The sequence below is a fragment of the Hypanus sabinus genome, chromosome 27, assembly GCF_030144855.1.
Source record: "Hypanus sabinus isolate sHypSab1 chromosome 27, sHypSab1.hap1, whole genome shotgun sequence".
NCBI classification, from domain to species: domain Eukaryota; kingdom Metazoa; phylum Chordata; class Chondrichthyes; order Myliobatiformes; family Dasyatidae; genus Hypanus; species Hypanus sabinus.
Window position 1 is genome coordinate 45052886 of NC_082732.1, and position 22017 is coordinate 45074902.

General features: G+C 45.4%; 1 protein-coding gene across 1 annotated transcript in view; it reads left to right on the forward strand.

The window, feature by feature from the left end:
* LOC132381953 (adhesion G protein-coupled receptor B1-like) overlaps window positions 1-20447 on the forward strand; it is a 37287-nt gene extending 16840 nt beyond the window's left edge. Inside the window, exons 5-10 of the mRNA XM_059951655.1 lie at window positions 3752-3880; window positions 6170-6292; window positions 9062-9226; window positions 11090-11257; window positions 18945-19105; window positions 20335-20447. Of these exons, the coding sequence (XP_059807638.1) occupies window positions 3752-3880; window positions 6170-6292; window positions 9062-9226; window positions 11090-11257; window positions 18945-19105; window positions 20335-20397 (809 nt within the window). The 3' untranslated portion in view covers window positions 20398-20447. The remainder of the gene's footprint in view (window positions 1-3751; window positions 3881-6169; window positions 6293-9061; window positions 9227-11089; window positions 11258-18944; window positions 19106-20334) is intronic.
* The last annotated feature ends 1570 nt before the right edge of the window (window positions 20448-22017 follow it).

The window sequence follows — 22017 nt, forward strand, 5'->3', positions numbered from 1 at the left end:
ATGTAAATCCTTGCTTCCTGCACCAGTTCCTCAGCCACACATACAGATCTATTATCTCCCTGTTCCTGCTCTTTCCAGCACAAGGAACTGGAAGGAAACCAGAGATAACCTGGAATTCCTGCTTTTCAGCCTTCTTCCAAGTTCTCTGGAGTCCCGCTGCAGAATGTCCTTCCTCTTCTTCCCAATGTCATTTGTGCCAACATGCACTACCACTTCCAGCTGTTCACCTTCACCCTTGAGGATTCCCTGCAATCGGTCCGTGATGTCCTGGATCCTAGCACCAGGGAGGCAACACACCATCCTTAAATCTCGCCTGTTGCCGCAGAAACCCCTTTCCATACCTCTTACTATGGAGTCCCCTACTACCACGGCTCTTTCTGACATCTGACTCCTCAGCTCTGCTTCTGCACCAATTTTTGGCTCACAGACTTGTCCACCTCTCAGACTGGCAGTATCTTCTGTCCTGACAGCTTCCAAGAGGGTGAACCTGTTTACAAGAGGTACATCCCCTGGGGTCTCCTGTACTTCAAGCATCCTTTCCTTCCTCATCGTCGCCCCCTTTCTCTCTTCCAGTATCCTCGGTGTAACAACCTCACTGTAGGTCCTGTCCAGAAAACTCTCATTTTCATAGATAAACCTGAGGTCATCCAGTTCTTTCTTCAGTGCTGCAACATGCTCCTTCAGAAGCTGAATCTGGACACACTTTCCACAGCTGTAGCAGCCAGGGGCACCATCAGTGTCCCTGACCTCCCACATCATGCACATAGCACACTGAATCAGCTTAGCAGTTATGCCTTCACCCTCTCCAGTTGTGCCTGGCATAGCCTCCTCATCAAATACTCTCAAGCCAAAGACTAACACTTTTCACACCAGCCACTTACCTCAACCAGTGCTAGAGCACTCCCTCTTTTTATTTGCTTGAGCTTTGCGTGCCGCAAGGTCACCTGACCTCGATTGCCCAATCAGCTGTTTTCTGCTGAATCTGAGCTATTCAAATCTTGATTGCCAATCAACTGCTAATCCATTCTTGATTGCACTATCCAACTGCCAGACTGGACTTCCAGAAAGCTTTTGATAAAGTCCCACATAGGAGATTAGTGGGCAAAATTAGGACACGTGGTATTGGGGGCAGAGTACTGACATGGATTGAAAATTGGCTGGCTGACAGGAAACAAAGAGTAGCGGTTAACGGGTCCCTTTCGGAATGGCAGGCTGTGACCAGTGGGGTACCGCAAGGTTCACTGCTGGGACCACAGCTGTTTACAATATACATTAATGATTTAGATGAAGGGATTAAAAGTAACATTAGCAAATTTGCTGATGACATAAAGCTGGGTGGCAGTGTGAAATGTCAGGAGGATGTTATGAGAATTTAGGGTGATTTGGACAGGTTGGGTGAGTGTGCAAATGTATGGCAGATGCAGTTTAATGTGGATAAATGTGAGGTTATCCACTTTGGTGGCAAGAACAGAAAGGCAGATTACTATCTAAATGGAGTCAAGTTAGGAAAAGGGGAAGTACAACGAGATCTAGGTGTTCTTGTACATCAGTCAATGAAAGCAAGCATGCAGGTACAGCAGACAGTGAAGAAAGCTAATGGCATGTTGGCCTTTATAACAAGAGGAATTGAGTATAGGAGTAAAGAGGTCCTTCTGCAGCTGTACAGGGCCCTGCTGAGACCCCACCTGGAGTATTGTGTGCAGTTTTGGTCTCCAAATTTGAGGAAGGAAATTTTTGCTATTGAGGGAGTGCAGGGTAGGTTCACAAGGTTAATTCCCGGAATGGTGGGACTGTCATATGTTGAAAGATTGGAGCAACTGGGCTCGTATACACTGGAATTTAGAAAGATGAGAGGGGATCTGATTGAGACATATAAGATTATTAAGGGATTGGACACACTGGAGGCAGGAAGCATGTTCCCGCTGATGGGTGAGTCCAGAACTAGAGGCCACAGTTTAAGAATAAGGGATAGGCCATTTAGAACAGAGATGCGGAAAAACTTTTTCACCCAGAGAGTGGTGGATATGTGGAATGCTCTGCCCCAGAAGGCAGTGGAGGCCAAGTCTCTGGATGCATTCAAGAGAGAGTTAGATAGAGCTCTTGTAGATAGCAGGGTCAAGGGATATGGGGAGAGGGCAGGAACGGGGTATTGATTGTGTATGATCAGCCATGATCACAGTGAATGGTGGTGCTGGCTAGAAGGGCCGAATGGCCTACTCCTGCACCTACTGTCTGTTGCACCAGGCTTATCAGACCCAGGCAAAGTGGTCACTTCTGCTGTGATTTATTTAATTATTTCACAGGTACAGCACTGAACAGGCCCTTCTGGCCCACTGAACGGCACTGTCAAGCAACCCAACTACTAAACACTAGTCTAATTACGGGACAATTTACAATGACCAATCAACTTACTAACCGGTCTGTCTGTGGACTGTGGGAGGAAACCAGAGCACCTGGAGGAAACCTAACGATGCATGGAGAGAACATACAAACTCCTTACAAACAGCATCAGAATTAGACTCTCAACTCCAGAACACTCTGAGCCGTAATAGTGTCATGCTGACCACTACACTAACATGGTGCCTTACTGCCCAGTTTGTCTTTACACCGGCTGTACGCAGCCCCAGCTCCACACCCTTCAGTCCCTCCTTCTCCACGTACACCACAGTCATTGTGTGAAAGGCACCCGAGGTGGGCAGGTCCAAAACGGGAGCCAGCCTCCATCAGCAAGGGTGCTGCACAAGGCTGTGTGCTTAGTCCCCTGCTCTATTTGCTGTACACTTATGACTGTGGCTAAGCACAACTCCAATACCATATTCAAGTTTGCTGACAATACCTCTGTCATAGACCAAATCAAAAGTGGTGACAGATCAGCATACAGGAGGGAGATTAAAAGTCTGGCTGAGTGGTGTCATAACAACAATCTCTTACTCAATGTCAGCAAGACCATGGAACTGATTATAGACTTAAAGAGAAGGAAACCAGAGGTCCATGAACCAGTCCTCATCAGGAGGATCAGTGGTGGAGAGAGTTAGCAATTTTAAATTCCTTGGTCTTATTATTTTGGAGGACCTGTCCTGGGCTTAGCACACAAGTGCAATTACAAAGAAAGCATAGGAGTGTCTCTACCTCCTTAGGAGCTTGTGGAATGAAAAATCCAACAAAATGTCATGGATATGGCCCAGTACATCACAGGTAAAACCCTCACCACCACTGAGCACATCTACATGAAATGCTGTTGCAGTAAAGCAGCATCCATCATCAGGGACCCCCACTACCCAGAACATGCTCTCTTCTCGCTGCTGCCAGCAGGCTGAAGGTAAAAGAGCCTCAGGACCCACACCACCAGGTACAGGAACGGTTATTACCCTTCAATCATCAGGCTCTTGAATCAAAAGGGACAAATTCACTCAACTTCACTTGCCCCATTATTGAACTGTTACCACAACCAATGGGCTTGCTTTCAAGGACTCTTCATCTCATGTTCTCAATATTTATTGCTTACTTATTATTATTATTATTATTCTGTCTTTTTGTATTTGCTCAGTTGGATGTCTTCTGCACTGTGGCTGAATGCCCTAATTGAGTAGTCTTTCATTGATTCAGTTATGGTTATTACTCTATAGATTTATTCAGTATGCCCACAAGAAAATTAATCTTGGGGTTCTGGATGGTGACATATATGTACTTTGATAATAAATTTACTTTGAACTTTGAATGTAATTCTTCATTTTCTGCCTCTGTCTTTGAGATGTTGATGAATGTACAGAAGGAACACCCTATAATTGCCTACCAGGAGCAACGTGTGTCAACACCCCCGGCTCATACAAGTGTCAGTGTGAGAATGGGTATGAGGGAGACGGCATATATTCCTGCATAGGTAAGGGTCCTCATGGTCCAAACGCAATGTTCACTTGATTAGTTGTGCTGTGGAGCTGAACTATTGACCAAGTGTCATGTCCAGGGACCCACCTTTTCACCCTACATCACAACCTGGTGATGAATGAGCTAAATCCCTTAACTCCACCTTGATGTATGGTGGGGTCACCCAGGGGTCCCGACTAGTGTTGGAACACAGACACTGAGTGTCACTGTAGCGTAGCGGTTAGCGAGACGCTATTACAGCTCAGAGTGTCAGAGTTCAAAGTTCAATCCCAGCCTCCTCAGTAAAGAGTCTGTACGTTCTTCCACTGACCATGTGGATTCCCCCCACATTCCAAAGATGTACTGGTTAATAGGTTAATTGATCATTGTAAATTGTCCCATGATTAAGCTAGGGTTAAGTTGGTGGCTTGCAGGGCAGTGTGGCTCAAAGGGCTTGTTCCATGATGTATCTCAATAAATAAAAAGTGATTCCCACCCTTGGTCACTTCTTGTCACAGTAATCGTGTATTCATCTGTGTGTACTGCCACTCCTAGACTCTGAAACCCTCTCTGAAATCTTCTCTGAACCCTGTCCAATGTCAGTATATCTTTTCTAAAGGATATCCTTCAGAAAGTATATCCTTTCATGTGGCACAGGCAGTAATCCTGAGATTACTACCTTTGAGGTCCTGTTTCTCAACTTCCTTCCGAACTCCCTGTAGTCTGTTTTCAGGACCTCCTCCCTTTTCCTACCCGTGTTGTTGGTACCAATATGTACTACAACCTCGGGCTGTTCACCTTCCCACTGCAGGATATCGTGGACATGATCAGAAACATCCCAGACCCTGGCATCTGGGAAGCAAACTACCATCCATGTTTCTTTCCTGCATCCACGGAATTGCCTGTCTGACCCCCTAACTATAGAGTCCCCTATCACTGCTGCCTTTATCTTCCTTTCCCTACCCTTCTGAGCCACAGGGCCGGACTCTGTGCCAGAGGCACGGCCAGGCCTGTCCTCCCCAACAGTACTCAAACAGGAATACTTATTGCTTGGGACCATTCATGGAAGAGTTAAGCTCTGAATTTGGTCACTGTGCAGAACAGTACAGCACAGGAGCAGGCCCTTCAGCCCACCATATCTATACTGAACATGATGCCCGTTAACCTAAATAACATGCTACCCTTGTACAAAAAGATGCACAATTGACCTAACGATCTACCTCGTTATGACCTTGCACCTTATTATTTGCCTGCACTGCACTCTCTCTGTTGCTGTTACACTTTACTCTGCGTTGTTAATGCTTTACCTTACCCTAGCTCAGGGGTTCCCAATGTTTTTTATGCCATGGACCCCTGCTAGCTCAGTACATTGTGTAATGGTCTGATCTGTATGAACAGTATGCAAGAGAAGCTTCTCACTGTGTCTCTGTGCATGTGACAATAATAAGCCAATTTATCTAGATTGCACCAGTCACTACCCCTCCTCACCCAGTTCTCCAACAGACCCTGAGGTCTCACATCTAATGGTCCAAACTCCGAGTGATTTCAGAATTCCTGGACCCATGACTGACAGACACTGTCTGGCCGAGTGTCACGCAATCATAGAATGCTCCAGCTCAGAAGCAGACCCTTTGTCCCACCCAGTCTGCGCCAAACTGTTTTTCTGTCCAGTCCCATCGGCCTGCACCTGGACCACAGCCCTTCACACTCCCTCCCATCCACGTAGCTATCCAAGTTTCACTTAAATGTTGCATTCGAGCCCACATCCCCCAGCAGCTCATTCCACACTCACTCCACTCTCTGAGTGAAGACATTGCCCCTCATGTTCCCTTTAGATATTGTACCTCTCACTCTGCTCTTTCCCTGCGCCATTCTCCAGGGATGTATCCTTAAGTGAAGATTAGTACCTGACCCAGCCAGTGGGGGGGTGAGTTCCTGCTCACCTTGTGCCCCAGATTTCTAGAGCAAGAGCACGGTAGTGTAATGGTTAGCACAACGCTTTACAGTACAGGAAACCTGGGTATATTTTCCACTGCTGTCTGCACAGTTTGTACATTCTCCCCGTGACCACATGGGTTTCCTCTGGGTGCTCCAGTTTCCTCCCACAGTCCAAAGACGTACCAGTTGGTGGGTTAATTAGCCATTGTAAATTGCCCCTCGATTAGGCTCGGGTTAAATCAGGGACTGCTGCGTGGCATGGTTTGGAGAGCTGGAAGGTCCTATTCTGCACAGAATCTCAATAAATTAAAAAACTCTGCAATTTTATGTCCTTCACTATGTCCCATTGAATGTATCCTTTCCACAGACATTGATGAGTGTCTCCTGCAACGCCATTCCTGCAGCCCCAGTGCCTTCTGTGTCAATACCCTGGGATCCTTCACATGTCTTTGCCAGGCCGGACATTTTGGTGACGGCATTCACTGCATTGGTAAGGAATGGTTTGCCAGTGAATGGTTCATTAACTAGTGCTCTGATCACTAATCGAGGGAATGATCTTCTGTTGAAGGGAGGAAGGGGTAGGTGAGGCACTGGTTCAGAATGTAGGTCCACTGTTTCTTTAAAATCTAGTTTTAGGTCCCACCCAGACTGATGGTTGAAGGTGACCACTGGATTGGAAAGACCTTCCAGTAATGAACTGCAAGATCACTGAGGCATTGGTCAGACCACACTAGGAGTACTGCGAGCAGTTTTAGGCCCCTTATCTAAGAAAGGATGTGCAGCTGTTGGAGAGAGCCCAGAGTAGGTTCACAAGAAGGATTCTGGGAATGAATGGGTTAACATATGAGGAGTGTTTGATGGCCTAGGCCTATAGACATTGGAGTTTAGAAGAAGTGGGGGGGGGGGGGGGCTCTCATTGTAACCTATCAAATATTGAAGGACCCAGATAGAATGGATGTGAAAAGGATATTTCCTATAGTGGGGGAGTTTAGGACCAGCTGGGTACAATTGTTCAACTGTCATTTTCTATGTAGTTAAACAATTAATTGTCTCCTTGTATTTTATATAATTACTTATATACAATATAGGGAGGATGTCAGAGATTTTTTCTCCACACAGAGTGGTGGGTGTGTGAAATTCACTGTTGGTGTGGTGGATATTCCACAAGCCCACCACTCTGTGTGCAGAAAAGCCTCCAACATCCTCCCTATATTGTTCTATGTATCTGCCTCTACCACCATCCCTGGCAGTGTGTTCCACCACTCTGTGTCAAAAACCTACCTCCGAAAACCCCCTATACTTTCCTCCAACCATCTTAAAATTATGCCCCCTCCCATTAGCCATTTCTGCCCTGAGCAAAAATCTCTGGCTGTCCACTCAATCTATGCTTCTTATCATCTTGTACACCACTATCAAGTCACCTCTCATCCTCCTCCTCTCCAAAGTTTGCTCAACCTTTCTTCATATATTTAATAAATTCTTAGATAGGCACATTGATAAAATAAAAATGGAGGCTGTGTGAGAAGGAAAGGTTAGATTGAGTTTAGCGTAGGTTAAAAGATCAGCACAACGTTGTGGGCCAAAGGGCCTGACTTGCGTTATGACGTTCTATGAATCTGCATTACAGAACTAGATTTAAATGAATGTTAACCTCAACTCTACAACTCATGTTCTCTGTAATACAATATTTATTTATTTGTTTGTTTGAACAATTTGTCTTTTGCTCATTGGTTTCTTGTCAGTCTCTGTGTGTAGTTTTTCATTGATTACATTTTATTTCTCTGTTCTATTGTGAATGCCTGAAAGGAAATTAATATCAGGGTAGTATATGGTGACATAGATGTACTGTAATAGTAAATTTACTTCGAACTTTGAACAGACAGACGCAAAGAGCCCAGAGAGAGATGAAGTCATCATCCATGGTGCGATGGGTGATGTTCAGGGGGCGGTCTTCTAAAGTGACCCCTTGCTAACAACACTGGGGGATAAAGTCAGAATTCTGCCCTGCTCATAGGACCTGGTTTCAACACCCAATCACTTGAGCGAGGTATTTGAAGGGTCACCTTTCCAAGAGCAATTGGCACAATTTCAACAGCAGTTCCACCTCTGCTATCTGTCTGTCTATGGCTTCAGTAACCCAGACAGTTCACAGTATATCATTGCAGTAAAAGGTATTTTTATTCAGTTGAGGGTGACTCAATTTGTCAGGACATGTAGAGGAGACTTAACCCAAATACAAATCAGTGGAGGTGACTCAGCAGTGAAAAATCATTTTAATAATAGACAGCAGAATAACAAGCCACATGGGGCCACAAAATGAGAGAACAGATAATTGACAGGACAAGATGACCAGGTAACTGAAGTCTAGGCTTGGAGCAGCTGGTTGAGGCCGACTGGTTCGATTGGAACACAGGACTGTGGATGAGAGCTGGGTTTAAATAGGCTGCAGGTGATGAGCCGGAAACCAGGGCAAGTGACTCCTGTTAGATGCATGGAAGCTAGGAGGTGCCAGCCTATGCAGGCCTAACAACCAATGGTGGTACCTATTGGAAGTTGCTCTCTGGGCTATTGTGTCCAGTGCTAAAGATACAAAGTTCCAAGTAAATTTATTATTAAAATACATATATGTCACTATATACTACCTTGAGATTTATTGTTTTGCAGGCATTCACAGTAAACAATAAAATAGAAAATGAAAAACCACACATAAACAGAGGGACAATCAATGTGCAGAAGGAGACAAACTGTGCAAATACAAAAATAATAAATAAATAAGATCAAAATGCCTAAAACCTGAAGGCATGCATTTAAGGTGAGAGGGGATAAGTTGAAAGGAGATGTTTATTACACAGAGAGTAGTGGTTGCCTGGAATGCAGTGTCTGGGGTGATGGTAGAGCCAGAAACATTGGGGACTTTTAAGAGATGTTTAGATAGGCACGCAAACGTGAAGTAAATGGAAGGATATGGACTTACTGTGGGCAGAAGAGATTCCAAGTGGCCATTTGATTGCAAATTTAATTGGTTTTGCACAAAGGGCCTGTTCCTGTGCTGTACTGGTCTATGTTCTATGTTTGAAACAAATGATACTGAGTTAATGAGTTGTAGAGTCCACAATTTATGCAATCAGTTCAGCATTAAGGCATGGAAGGGTAGACTAGGAGCTGGCCAATGGGATTGGCATGGATGGGAGATGGCAGGAGCCAGGTGGGCTAAGTGGCTTCTTTCTGTGCTCTGAGATCTTCCTGTCTTTGTGCCCAGCCTCCAGTACATGGACCCCCTGGTCACCATGGTCAACCTGCACTGCGACATGTGGGGTGCAGAACAAAATGCGTATCCGTGAATGCACGCACCCAGAGAGCGGAATGCGTTGTGAGGGACCGTCGGCCGAACTGATGGGTTGTGAAATGCTTAGACCTTGTCCAGGTAACTTCCTGCACAATATTGAAGGGACTCTATGACTCCATGAAGTTGTATAAGACATTAGTGAAGTCTAATTGGAGTTCTGGTCACCTATCTACAGGAAAGATATCAATAAGATTGAAAGGGTACAGAGAAAATTTACAAGGATGTTATCAGGATTTGAGGACCAAATTACAAGGAAAGGTTGAATAGGTTAGGACTTTATTCCCTGAAGTGTTGGAGAATGAGGGGAGATTTGATCGAGGTATACAAAATTATGAGGGGTATAGTTAGGGTGGCAAGCAGGCTTTTTCACTAGGTTGGGTGTGATGAATACTAGAGGTCATGGGTTAAGAGTGAAAGGTGAAATGTTTAAGGCAAACATGGGGAGAAACCTTTTCACTCAGAAGGTGGCAAGAGTGTGGAATAAGCTGCCAGCAGAAGTGTGGATGTGGGTTTAATTTCAACATTTAAGAGAAATTTGTATAAGTACATGGATAGGAAGGGTATTGAGGGCTACGATTCAGGAGCTGTTCGATAGGACTAGGCAGAATTACATTTTGGCATGGTCTAGATGGGCTGAAGGGACTGTTTTTGAGTTAAGTCCTTCCCAGGAGCATGATCAGCGTGCTGGGAAGGGAAAGAAGAGTGTGGAATCTTGGCGGCTTTGTGCACTAAGTAAAAGGTGGGAAAGGGAAAGGGCTGGGAGAGCAGGGATCTCCAGGATCTGAAGGCTTGGTAGGAGCACAAGAGCTAGGGAACTGCAGGATCAAGGAGGAGTAGATATGGCAGTTAGAATGTCAAATACTGGTGGCACAGTAGTGAGGCAGTTAGACTCATGCTATTGCAGAACCAGTGATCCAGGTTCAATTTCCACGGCTGTGTAAGCAGTTTGTATCTCCTCCCTGTGAGTGCATGGGGTTCCTCCAGGTGGTCTGGTTTCCTCTCACAGTCCAAAAACTTACTGGTTAGTAGGTTAGTTGGTCATTGTAAACTGTCCTGTGATTAGACTAGGGTTGAAATTGGAGGTTGACGGGCAATGTGGCTTGTTGGGCTAGAAGGGCTTGTTATATCTCTAAAAAAAATGCATAGAGTGTAACTCATTGCCAGGACAGGTGCTGGAAGCATGCACAATATCTAAGTTTAAGAGGCTGTTAGATAGGTACAGAATGAAGGATCATTTGCAGGAACATTGTGGTTGTCCATTGTGTCCAACGATGACATAAAACCTGTGGGGGTGATGCACCATCAATAACTCACTCTGAGACGTGAAGGCGAGATATCGGCTTTTATTGACTGGAAGAAAGAACCAGCAGTAGTTGACCACCATACTACATCCTGGAGAATGAGGGCCGGGCTCAGGCCTCAATCGCCTTTATACCAGGGTCAGTGGGAGGAGCCACAGGAGCAGTCAGCAGGGGGCGTGTCCAGACAGGTATATGTAGTTCACCACAGGGGGAGAGTTTTTAAAGTGGAAAATTCCGACCTCGGACGTCTGGGAACTGAGGTATAAGCAGTGTCATAATTGGGCTTCCTTGGTTGCAGAGGATGACCATGACTTCCTCCGTGCCTTGTCATGCCTTTCACTCTCCGCATAGTGTTACCTTCCTGGCCATCGGATCTCACCTGCCCGGTCTGCTGGAGCTGAGTTCTCATGCTGGGACACGGATGTTCCTAACCCTCTGGTTACCCTCACGTGGTTTAGTCTGCTTGTTGAAGTGCTGTACCAGCATGTGGCCGCTGTTACATGCAAACAGTGCAGGAAGATAGGACAGTTCTAATTTGGCATTCTGTTTAGCACAATGGGCTGAAGGAGCTATTCCTGTCCCATTTTATGTTCAGAACACTCTGTGTGCACATTCAATGACAGGTTTCTGTGTCCCACAGTGAATGGGCAGTGGTCTGAGTGGTCGCCATGGTCCCCATGCACTGCTTCCTGCGCTGGCATCAAGAAACGAGTTCGTATCTGTGACAATCCCTCTCTGGCCAGTGGGGCTGTCCCGTGCAGTGGTCCATCCGAACAGGTCATGCCGTGTGGAAACACCGACTGCCAAGGTGAGTGACCCCCACTGCACACTGGCCTAGACTTGCAGACATTGGGCCTCTGACCTCTGGACAAGCTGATCCAGGAGCTACGATCTCTGGACTCTCCACAGTCGCCCCAGTGGCTCTTCCCACTGGATGGGGAATGTTTCTGGGGAAGATCAGAATCAAGCTCATGTTTAATATCACTGGCATATGTCATGAAATTTGTTGTTTTGCAGCAGCAGTACATTATAATACATAATAATAAAAACTATAAAGTACAATAGAAATATATGTAAAAATAATAATAATTACTGCACAAAGAGCAAAAATGAGAAAAAATAGTGAGAAAGTGTCCCAGGGTTCAATGCTCAGAAAATAGATGGCGGAGGAAAAGAAGCTGTTCCTGAAACATTGAGTGTGTGTCTTCAGACTCCTGTAACTCCTCCTTAGAAACATAGAAAATAGGTGCAGGAGTAGGCCATTTGGCCCTTTGAGCCTGCACCGCCATTCAGAATGATCATGGCTGATCATCCAACTCAGAACCCTGTACCTGCTTTCTTTCCATACCCCCTGATCCCTTTAGCCACAAGAGCCATATCTAACATCCTCTTAAATATAGCAAATGAACCAGCCTCAATGGTTTCCTGTGGCAATTCCACAGATTCACCACTCTCCGTGTGAAGTAGTTTTCCCTCATCTCGGTCCTAAAAAGCTTCCCCTTTATCCTTAAACTGTGACCCCTCGTTCTGGACTTCCCCAACATTGGAAACAATCTTCCTGCAACTAGCCTGTCCAATCCCTTTAGAATTTTATACGTTTCAATAAGATCCCCCCTCAATCTTCTAAATTCCAGTGAGTATAAGCCTAGTCGATCCAGTCTTTCTTCATATGAAAGTCCTGCCATCCCAGGAATCAATCTGGTGAACCTTCTCTGTACTCCCTCTATGGCAAGAATGTCTTCCTTCAGATTAGGGGACCAAAACTGCACACACAATATTCTCAGTGCGGTCTCACCAAGGCCTTGTACAACTGCAGTAGAACCTCCCTGCTCCTGTACTCAAATCCTTTTGCTATGAATGCCAACATACCATTTGCCTTTTTCACCGCCTGCTGTACCTGCATGCCCACCTTCAATGACTGGTGTACAATGACACCCAGGTCTCGTTGCATCTCCCCTTTTCCTAATCGGCCACCGTTCAGATAATAATCTGTCTTCCTGTTCTTGCAACCAAAGTGGATAACCTCACATTTATCCGCATTAAATTGCATCTGCCATGAATTTGCCCACTCACCTAACCTATCCAAGTCACCCTGCATCCTCTTAGCATCCTCCTCACAGCTAACACCGCCGCCCAGTTTCATGTCATCCGCAAACTTGGAGATGCTGCATTTAATTCCCTTGTCTAAATCATTAATATATATTGTAAACAACTGGGGTCCCAACACTGAGCCTTGCGGTACCCCACTAGTCACCGCCTGCCATTCTGAAAAGGTCCCGTTTAATCCCACTCTTTGCTTCCTGTCTGCCAACCAATTCTCTAGCCACATCAATACCATACCCCCAAAATACTGTGTGCTTTAAGTTTGCACACTAATCTCCTGTGTGGAACCTTGTCAAAAGCCTTTTGAAAATCTAAATATACCACATCCACTGGCTCTCCCCTATCCACTCTACTAGTTATATCTTCAAAAAATTCTATAAGATTCGTCAGACATAATTTTCCCTTCACAAATCCATGCTGACTTTGTCTGATGATTTCACCTCTTTCCAAATGTGCTGTTATCACATCTTTGATAACCGACTCTAGCATTTTCCCCACCACCGATGTCAGACTAACCGGTCTATAATTCCCCGGTTTCTCTCTTCCCCACTTATTTAAAAAGTGGGGTTACATTAGCCACCCTCCAATCCTCAGGAACAAATCCAGAATCTAAGGAGTTTTGAAAAATTATCACTAATGCATCCACTATTTCTTGGGCTACTTCCTTAAGCACTCTGGGATGCAGACCATCTTGGCCCTGGGGATTTATCTGCCTTTAATCCCTTCAATTTACCTAACACCACTTCCCTACTAACATGTATTTCCCTCAGTTCCTCCATCTCACTAGACCCTCGGCCCCTTACTATTTCTGGAAGATTATTTATGTCCTCCTTAGTGAAGACAAAACCAAAGTAGTTATTCAATTGGTCTGCCATGTCTTTGTTCCCTATGATCAATTCACCTGTTTCTGACTGTAAAGGACCTACATTTATCTTGACCAATCTTTTTCTTTTCACGTATCTATCAGTTTTTGTGTTCCCTGCCAGCTTTTTCTCATAATCTTTTTTCCCTTTCCTAATTAAGCCCTTTGTCCTCCTCTGCTGGACTCTGAATTTCTCCCAGTCCTCAGGTGTGCCACTTCTTTTTGCTAATTTATATGTTTCTTCTTTGGACTTGATACTATCCCTAATTTCCCTTGTCAGCCACGGATGCACTACCTTCCCTGGTTTATTCTTTTGCCAAACTGGGATGAACAATTGTTGTAGTTCATCCATGCGATCTTTAAATGCTTGCCATTGCATATCCACCGTCAACCCTTTAAGTATCATTTGCCAGTCTATCTTAGATAATTCACGTCTCATACCTTCAAAGTTACCCTTCTTTAAGTTCAGAACCTTTGTTTCTGAATTAACTATGTCACTCTCCATCTTAATGAAGAATTCCACCATATTGTGGTCACTCTTACCCAAGGGGCCTCGCACGAAAAGATTGCTAACTAACCCTTCCTCATTGCTCAATACCCAATCTAGAATGGCTTGTTCTCTAGTTGGTTCCTCGACATGTTGGTTCAGAAAACCATCCCACATACTTTCCAAGAAATCCTCTTCCTCAGCACCCTTACCAATTTGGTTCACCCAATCTATATGTAGATTGAAGTCACCCATTATAACTACTGTTCCTTTATTGCACTCATTTCTAATTTCCTGTTTAATGCCATCTCCAACCTCACTACTGCTGTTAGGTGGCCTGTACACAACTCCCACCAGCGTTTTCTGCCCCTTAGTGTTATGCAGCTCTACCAATATCAATCCCACATCCTCCAGGCTAATGTCCTTCCTTTCTATTGCGTTAATCTCCTCTCTAACCAGCAATGCTACCCCACCTCCTTTTCTTTCCTGTCTATCCCTCCTGAATATTGAATATCCCTGGATGTTGAGCACCCATCCTTGGTCACCCTGGAGCCATGTCTCTGTGATCCCAACTATATCATATTCATTAATAACTATCTGCACATTCAATTCATCCACCTTGTTACGAATGCTCCTCGCATTGACACACAAAGCCTTCAGGCTTGTTTTTACAACACTCTTAGCCCTTATACAATTATGTTGAAAAGCGACTCTTTTTGCTTTTTGCCCTGGATTTGCCTGCCTGCCACTTTTACTTTTCACCTTCCTACTTTTTGCTTCTACCCTCATTTTACACCCCTCTGTCTCTCTGCACTCGTCCTCATCCCCGTGCCACATTAGTTTAAATCTTCCTGAACAGCAGTAGCAAACACTCCACCTAGGACATTGGTTCCAGTCCAGCCTAGGTGCAGACCGTCCTGTTTATACCTGTCCCACCTCCCCCAGAACTGGTTCCAATGCCCCAGAAATGTGAATCCCTCCCCCTTGCACCATTTTTCAAGCCACGTATTCATCTGAAATATTCTCCTATGGCACTGGTAGTAATCCAGAGATTATTACCTTTGTGGTCCTACTTTTTTAGTTTATCTCCTAGCTCCCTAAATTCACCTTGTAGGACCTCATCCCATTTTTTACATATATCGTTGGTACCTATGTGCACCACAACCACTGGCTGTTCACCCTCCCACTGCAGAATGTCCTGCAGCCGCTCAGAGACATCCTTAACCCTTGCACCAGGGAAGCAACATACCATCCTGGAGTCTCTCTTGCGGCCGCAGAAACGCCTGTCTATTCCCCTTACAATCGAATCCCCTATCACTATGACTCTCCCACTCCTTTTCTTTCCCTCCTGTGCCGCAGAGCCACCCATGGTGCCAGGAACTCGGCTGCTGCCTTCCCCTGATGTGGCATCTCCCCCAACAGTATCCAAAACAGTACATCTGTTTAGGAGGGAGATGACCTCAAGGAACTCCTGCACTACCGGCCTACTGCTATGCTGTCTAGTGGCCACCCCTTCCCTTTCTGCCTGTGTAGCCTTTACCTGCGGTGTAGCCAACTCACTGAACGTGCTACTCACGACTTTCTCAGCCAATCGCAGCTCCAGATGCTCAATACAGTCTGCCAGAAGCTGCAGCTGGACACACTTCCTGCACACATAGTCGTCAGGGACACTGGAAGTATCCCTCATTTCCCACATGCTGCAGGATGAACAAACCATGGGGCCGATCTCAGCTGCCATGACCTACCCAATACTTGCCTCAACTTTTGAAACTTTCTCCTTTGAAAGGAACATACCCGGCCTTACATCACGGAGTGAAGCTCGTCCTCCGCCTCTTCTTGTCGAAGCCTCTCGAGTCAAAGTCTCAAATCTCCACTCCTTCACTGGCCCACCCCCTCACTCACTGGCCACTTTCCACAGGCCGCTCCGCTTGAGGTAACCCTCTATTTATTTGTTTGAGCTTTTCAAACTGCTTGGTCACCTGACCTCGATTGCCCAATCAGCTGCTTTCTGCTGAGTCTGAGTTATTCAAATCTTGATTGACTTGATTGCACAGTCCAACTGCCAAAATCTCTCAAGTCAAAGCCTCAAATCTCCACTCCTCATCACTCCTTGATGGTATCAATGAGAAGTGAGCATGTCCTGGTGATGGGAGTCCTTAATGATGGATGCTGCCATTTTGAGGAGGTCCTCAATAATGGATATGACTGAGTTTACAACTTTCTTCAGCTTTTTTCTGATCGTGTGCAGTGTTCCCCCCACCACCATACCAGATAGTGATGCAACCAGTTAGAATGCTCTGGATGGTACTTCTGTTCAATGGAAGGAGATATTCTGGGGCAAACTTCACTAAAACTTCTCTTTACCATTCTCTGTGTGATCTTGTTGTGTGCAAATCTACTGTTCCCTTACTTGCATTCCCGCAGTGACCGCATCCAAAAAAAAATACCAGTGACTCTGATCTGCTCTTGAAAGGACTTCAAAAGATAGCAGAGATTCCATAAGCCCTTCGGTATTTTCGTGCTGCATTACTCTACAGATGCACAGTAGAGAGCATCCTAACAAGCTGTATCACTGCTCGGTATAGAAACTGGACTGTGGTGACAGGAAGGATCTACAACGGATAGTCAAAGCTGTCCAACATGTCATCAGCACCAGCCTACTTAACACAAAAAGCCACTGGAACAGGGCCAGTAAGATCATGAAAGTACCCACCCAATTTGCCAATTGACTGTTTGTCCCACTCATATCAGAGATGAAGCTACATAACATCCACGCCAGGACAACCAGACTCAAAAACAGTTACTTTCCCCAAGCAGTAAGGCTGATCAACACCTCCACCCACTAACCCACCCCTCCACACTCCCAACCACCACTATATCATTTCCTGTCAGTCACCTTATGTACAGACACTTCTGTGCCAAGTATCACAATAAGTGTTTAAAATTATTTTAATCTTTATCATATTGTGGTTTTTATATGTTGTGTCAAATCCAGAGTAACAATTATTTTGTTTTCTTTTACAGTTATGTACTGTAAATGATATTATACAATCTTAGAGTGAGTCCACTCTGCCATTCTATCGTGGCTGTTCTATTTTCCCTCTCAACCTCATTTTTCTGCCTGGTCCTACCTAGATGAAGTTGAATCCACATAACTCATTTTATCCCTCTGGTTCAGTCCATTCCCACCTACATCCGTGATACTTCACATGCTCTCCATCTCCTCAGCAACTTTCAATTGCCTGGCCCTCTCTGCCTCACTTTCACCATGGATGTCCAGTTCCTATACACTTCTATCCCTCATCAAGAAGACCGTGAAGCTCTCTGCTTCTTCCTCAACAAAAGACCCAACCATTTGCCTTCCACCACCACCGTCATCAGTCCGATAGAACTGGTCCTCCCCCTCAATAATTTCAACTTCAACTCCTTCCACTTTCTCCAGACTCAAGGGTTATCCACAAACACTATGCATGCCTCTTTGTTGGCTACGCAAAACAGTCCACACTCCAAGTCTTCCCTGCTCGTACTTCCCAACTTTTCCTGTGTTGCATTGATGACTGCATTGGTGCTGCTTCATGCAGCCATGCTGAGCTAGGCAATTTCATCAACTTTGTCTCCAGTTTCCACCCGGTCCTTAAATGCACTTGGTCTATTTCTGACAGCTCCATCCCCTTACTTGATCACTCTGTCTCCATCTCTGGAGATAAACTGTTTACCAACACCTTTTATAAATCTACTGATATCCAGAGTTATTTTGACTGTACATCTTCTCACCCTGCATCCTGTAAAAATGCCATTTTCTCAGTTCCTTCGTTTCTGCCGTATCTGTTCCCAGGACGTGGCTTTCCGTTCCAGGACATCAGAGATGTCCTCCTTCTTCCCACCCCACCTCCATTCAGGGCCCCAAATAGCCCTTTTGGGTGACCCAACACTTCATCTGTGATTCAGTTGGAGTGATCCACTACTCTCAATGTGGCTTCTTCTACACTTGTGAGACCGAACATAAGTTGGGGGCCACTTTGTTGAACACCTCTGTTCCATTTGCCTTAATTTCCCGGTGGCCAAACATTTAAATTCCAAACCCTGTTCCTACTCTGATATGTCAGTCCATGGCCTCCTCTTTTGCCATGATGAAGCCACTCTCAGGGTAGAGGAGCAACACCTTATATTCCACCTGGGTAGTCTTCAACAAGATGGAATGAACATTGATTTCTCCTTCCAGTAGTTTTTTCCCCTCCCCTTTCCTTCTTCTGTCCCACACTCAGGTCTCTAATCTCTTTTCCTCACCTGCCTATTACCTCCCCACTGGTGCCCCTCCTCCTTCCCTTTCTCCTATGGTCCACTCTCCCCTCCTATCAGTATCCTTCTCCAGCTCTTTACCTTTTCCACCCATCTGGCTTCACCTACCACCTTGTAGCTATCCGTCCCTCCTCTCCACTTTTCATTCTGGCATCTCCCCCCTTCCATACCAGTCCTGATAAAAGGTCTCAGCCTGAAACAGTGACTGTTTTTTAATCTTATAGATGATATCTGACCTGCTGAGTTCTTCCAGCATTTTGTGTGTGTTGCTTGGATTTCCAGCACCTGCAGATTTCCTCTTGTCTGTCAATATCCTGGTATGAGCTGAGTGATGACATCCTGGTGATGCCATTACATCCTCTGTATCTCCCCCACCCCACTAACCAACCCAGGTCTCCTGCAGCAATGAGAGGATGGATGGGTGGTGGGGTGGGGGGAGAGGAACAACGGTCAGCGTAATGCTTTACAACACGAGCAAACTGGGTTTAATTCCCACCAATTTTGTAAGGAATTTGCGTCTTTTCTCCGTGACTATGTGGGTTTCCTCCAAATGCTTCAATTTCCTGCAATATTCCAAAGATGTACGGGTTAGAAGGTTAATTGGTCCCATGGGTGTCATTGGGCAGGACAGGTTCATTGGGCTGGAGGGGTCTGATACTGTGCTGTATCTCTAAATAAATAAAATGAAAATAACAGTGGTGGAAGGGAATTATTACTGGTTGGATTGTTGCTGTTTTGTTTCAGTCACTGGGTCTTGGTCGACGTGGACAGCGTGGAGCCCTTGTCCGCTCAGCTGTGGAATGGCAATAATGAAACGTTCCCGTACCTGCAATGCTCCAGTCTCCAGGGAAAGTGCAACTTACTGCGCAGGGCATAGCCAGCAGGAAAGATCTTGTGGATTTCCGGTGAGGACCAAGTTTTAATGTTGCTTTACTCTGTCCCCAATACCAAAGCCTTCAACACAAACGAGGTGTGTACAGAAAGCAGTGAGAACCTGGACATCTCCAGGGTCCAGGAGCTGATGTTGAAGGAAGAGGTGTGGTACAGTGACTAAGATACTGGGCTAGTACTCTAGAAAATGGACTAACTATCCAGAGACTGGATAGCACCTGTGGAGTTGACAGCCTGTCAATAAGAGCCACTTAGTATAGAAACAGGCCATTTGGCCCAACTCATCCATACTGACCAAGGCGCACATTCAAGCTAGTCCCATTTGCCTGCGTTTAACAGTTTGTGTACTTGTGTAGTTTTTCATTCATCCTGTTGTATTTCATTGTTCTACTGTGAATGCCCACATGAAAATGAATTTCAAGGTAGTATATGGTGGCATAGATGATCTTTGATAATAAATTACTTTCAACTTTGATATTTTTCAAACCATTTCTATCCATATACCTAGTAATTTTGATTCTTTTTAATAGTCGTTCTTAACACGACTCACAAATCTCATGGATTGTTGTCATAAAACACTGATGCACTAACATGCTACAGGGAAGGAGATCTGACCTTACTTGGTCCTGGCCAAATGTGATTCAGACCACTTACATCATTGTGGGCCACTCTTAACCCTTTTGTCATGGACTGAACCCTCTGGGTCTCTGTGATCTCCCACATGCACTGAACTCTCTCTCTCTCTCTCTCTCCCTCTCTCTCCCTCTCTCTCCCTCTCCCTCCCTCTCCCTCTCTCTCTCCCCACCCCCCCCCCCCCGCAAAATGCTGCAGAATTTCTGTGCTCTTCCAATTCTGGCCTCATATGTCCCTAAGCCTGGTATTACCCCACCCCCCCATCATTTCCACCCCTTCACCTTTCTTACTTACAGACTTACTTCAGCCCTACTGGGTGCTGACAGCTGCTCACCAGAGTCCTCTGTTCTGTGCTAGTCCTTCAAGTTCTCCCCGGTGTAACCTACCCTCTCCTGTGAGGAGTTTGTACGTTCTCCACAGGTACTGTTTCCTCCCGGTGCTCCGGTTTCCTCCCACAGTCTAAAGACATACCAGTTGGTAGGTTAATTGGTCATTGCTAATTGTTCTGTTATTAGGCTGATGTTAAGTAGGTGGCTTGCTGAGTGGGTCGGAAGGGCCTGTTCACACTGTAACTCTAAACAAACAGATAAAAAATATTTTTTTCTAATAGGTTGATTACTGCAAGTATCTGTCTCAGTCATCAGACTCTGTCTTAACAGGAAAATGGACATAAGTGTTGACCCACGCTTCAGTATCACTGACTCTGCTGGTAGATCATTTCTGTCAGGGGCACAGTGCAGTGCCCCAGTTTGTATGTTTTATGAATGTACTGTTTATTTATTAAATATTCCACGTTTTGAAGCAGACTGACTTCTCACTGTTATGTATTTTGATGCAGATTATTAGCATGTGGAACTGAAACTTGTTTCTGTGTAGCTGCTCCCTTAAGGACAGTCAGGAATGTCTTAGAGGAAGATGGAACAACATCTCCCCCCCCCCCCACCACCATCAGATTGCTGAATGGACAATGAACTCATGTACACTAACCTCACTACTTTCCCTCTCTTTTTGCAGGACCTATTTAATTTATTTAATATATACTGCTTATTCTAATTTATCTATTTTATTATTATGTATTGAAATAACAGCATTCCCACAATGCTCAGCAGAACAACACAGGCAACCACAACAGCAAAACTCCTCCGAGCATCTCCACTCCATCCGCAGATTTCGCGGTGGCCAAGCATGCTAATTGCAGCCCCCTTTCCTGTTCTGACATCATTGGCTCACAGACTCCTCTTCTGCCATGGTGAGGCCGCTCTCAGGTCGGAGTGGCAACACGACATATTCTGCCCGGGTAGCCTCCAGTTTGATGGCATGCACAGCTTAAGGTAATTTCCCCCGCTCCCCTTCCCTCTTCAATTCTCCACTCTTTCCACCCTCTTACCAGCCTATCACCGTCCCAAGAAAATGAATCTCAGCATCGTATATGGTGACATATATGTATATTGATATTAAAATTTACTTTGAACTTTGAACCTCCCCCGGTTCCACTCCACCTTCCCTTTCTCCCATGATCCACTCTCCTCTCCTACCAGGTTCTTTCCACTCCAGCCCTTTACCTCCCCCACCTATCACCTCCCAGCTTCTTACTTCATCCCCCCCCCCCACTCTTCCCCACCTATCTGGCTTCATTTATCACCTTCTAGCTTGTCCTCCTTCACTTCCCCTCACATTCTTACGTGTTTTCCTCCTACCTCTCCAATACTGATGAAGGGTCTGGCCCGAAACTGCCACTGTTTATTCGTTTCCATAGATGCTGCCTGACCTGCTGACTTCCTCTGTCATTTTGTGTGTGCTTCTCTGGATTTCCAGCATCTGCAGAATCTCTTGAGTTTATGAACAGAAAAGCAAGCCTCTTTCCCGCTCTCCCATTCACCTGTACACTCACACACACAGATAGGCCTTCAATCACAGGACAGACTACCTCTGGGCCTACAGGATAACTTCCCTCATGGAAGATTCTAGAATTAAGGATGTAGTTTTGAATCCTTCCTCACAGTCTCATTACACATTGCATTGATTTGTACACCAAATGCCCCATCTTCAGACCTATCACTCTGGTTCCCACCCGTCTGCCAAATTAGATTAAACCCTTCCCAACAGCTCTAGCAAATCTGCCGACAAAGATATTGGTTCCCCTTTGGATTCATGTGCAGCCCATCTTTTTTGTACAGATCAAGACTTTCCTAGAAGAGATCCCTATGATCCACATTTTGAAATGCTGTCCCTGTACCAATTCCTCAGCCACACATTCATCTATCATATCATCCTATTCTTACCCCCACTGGCA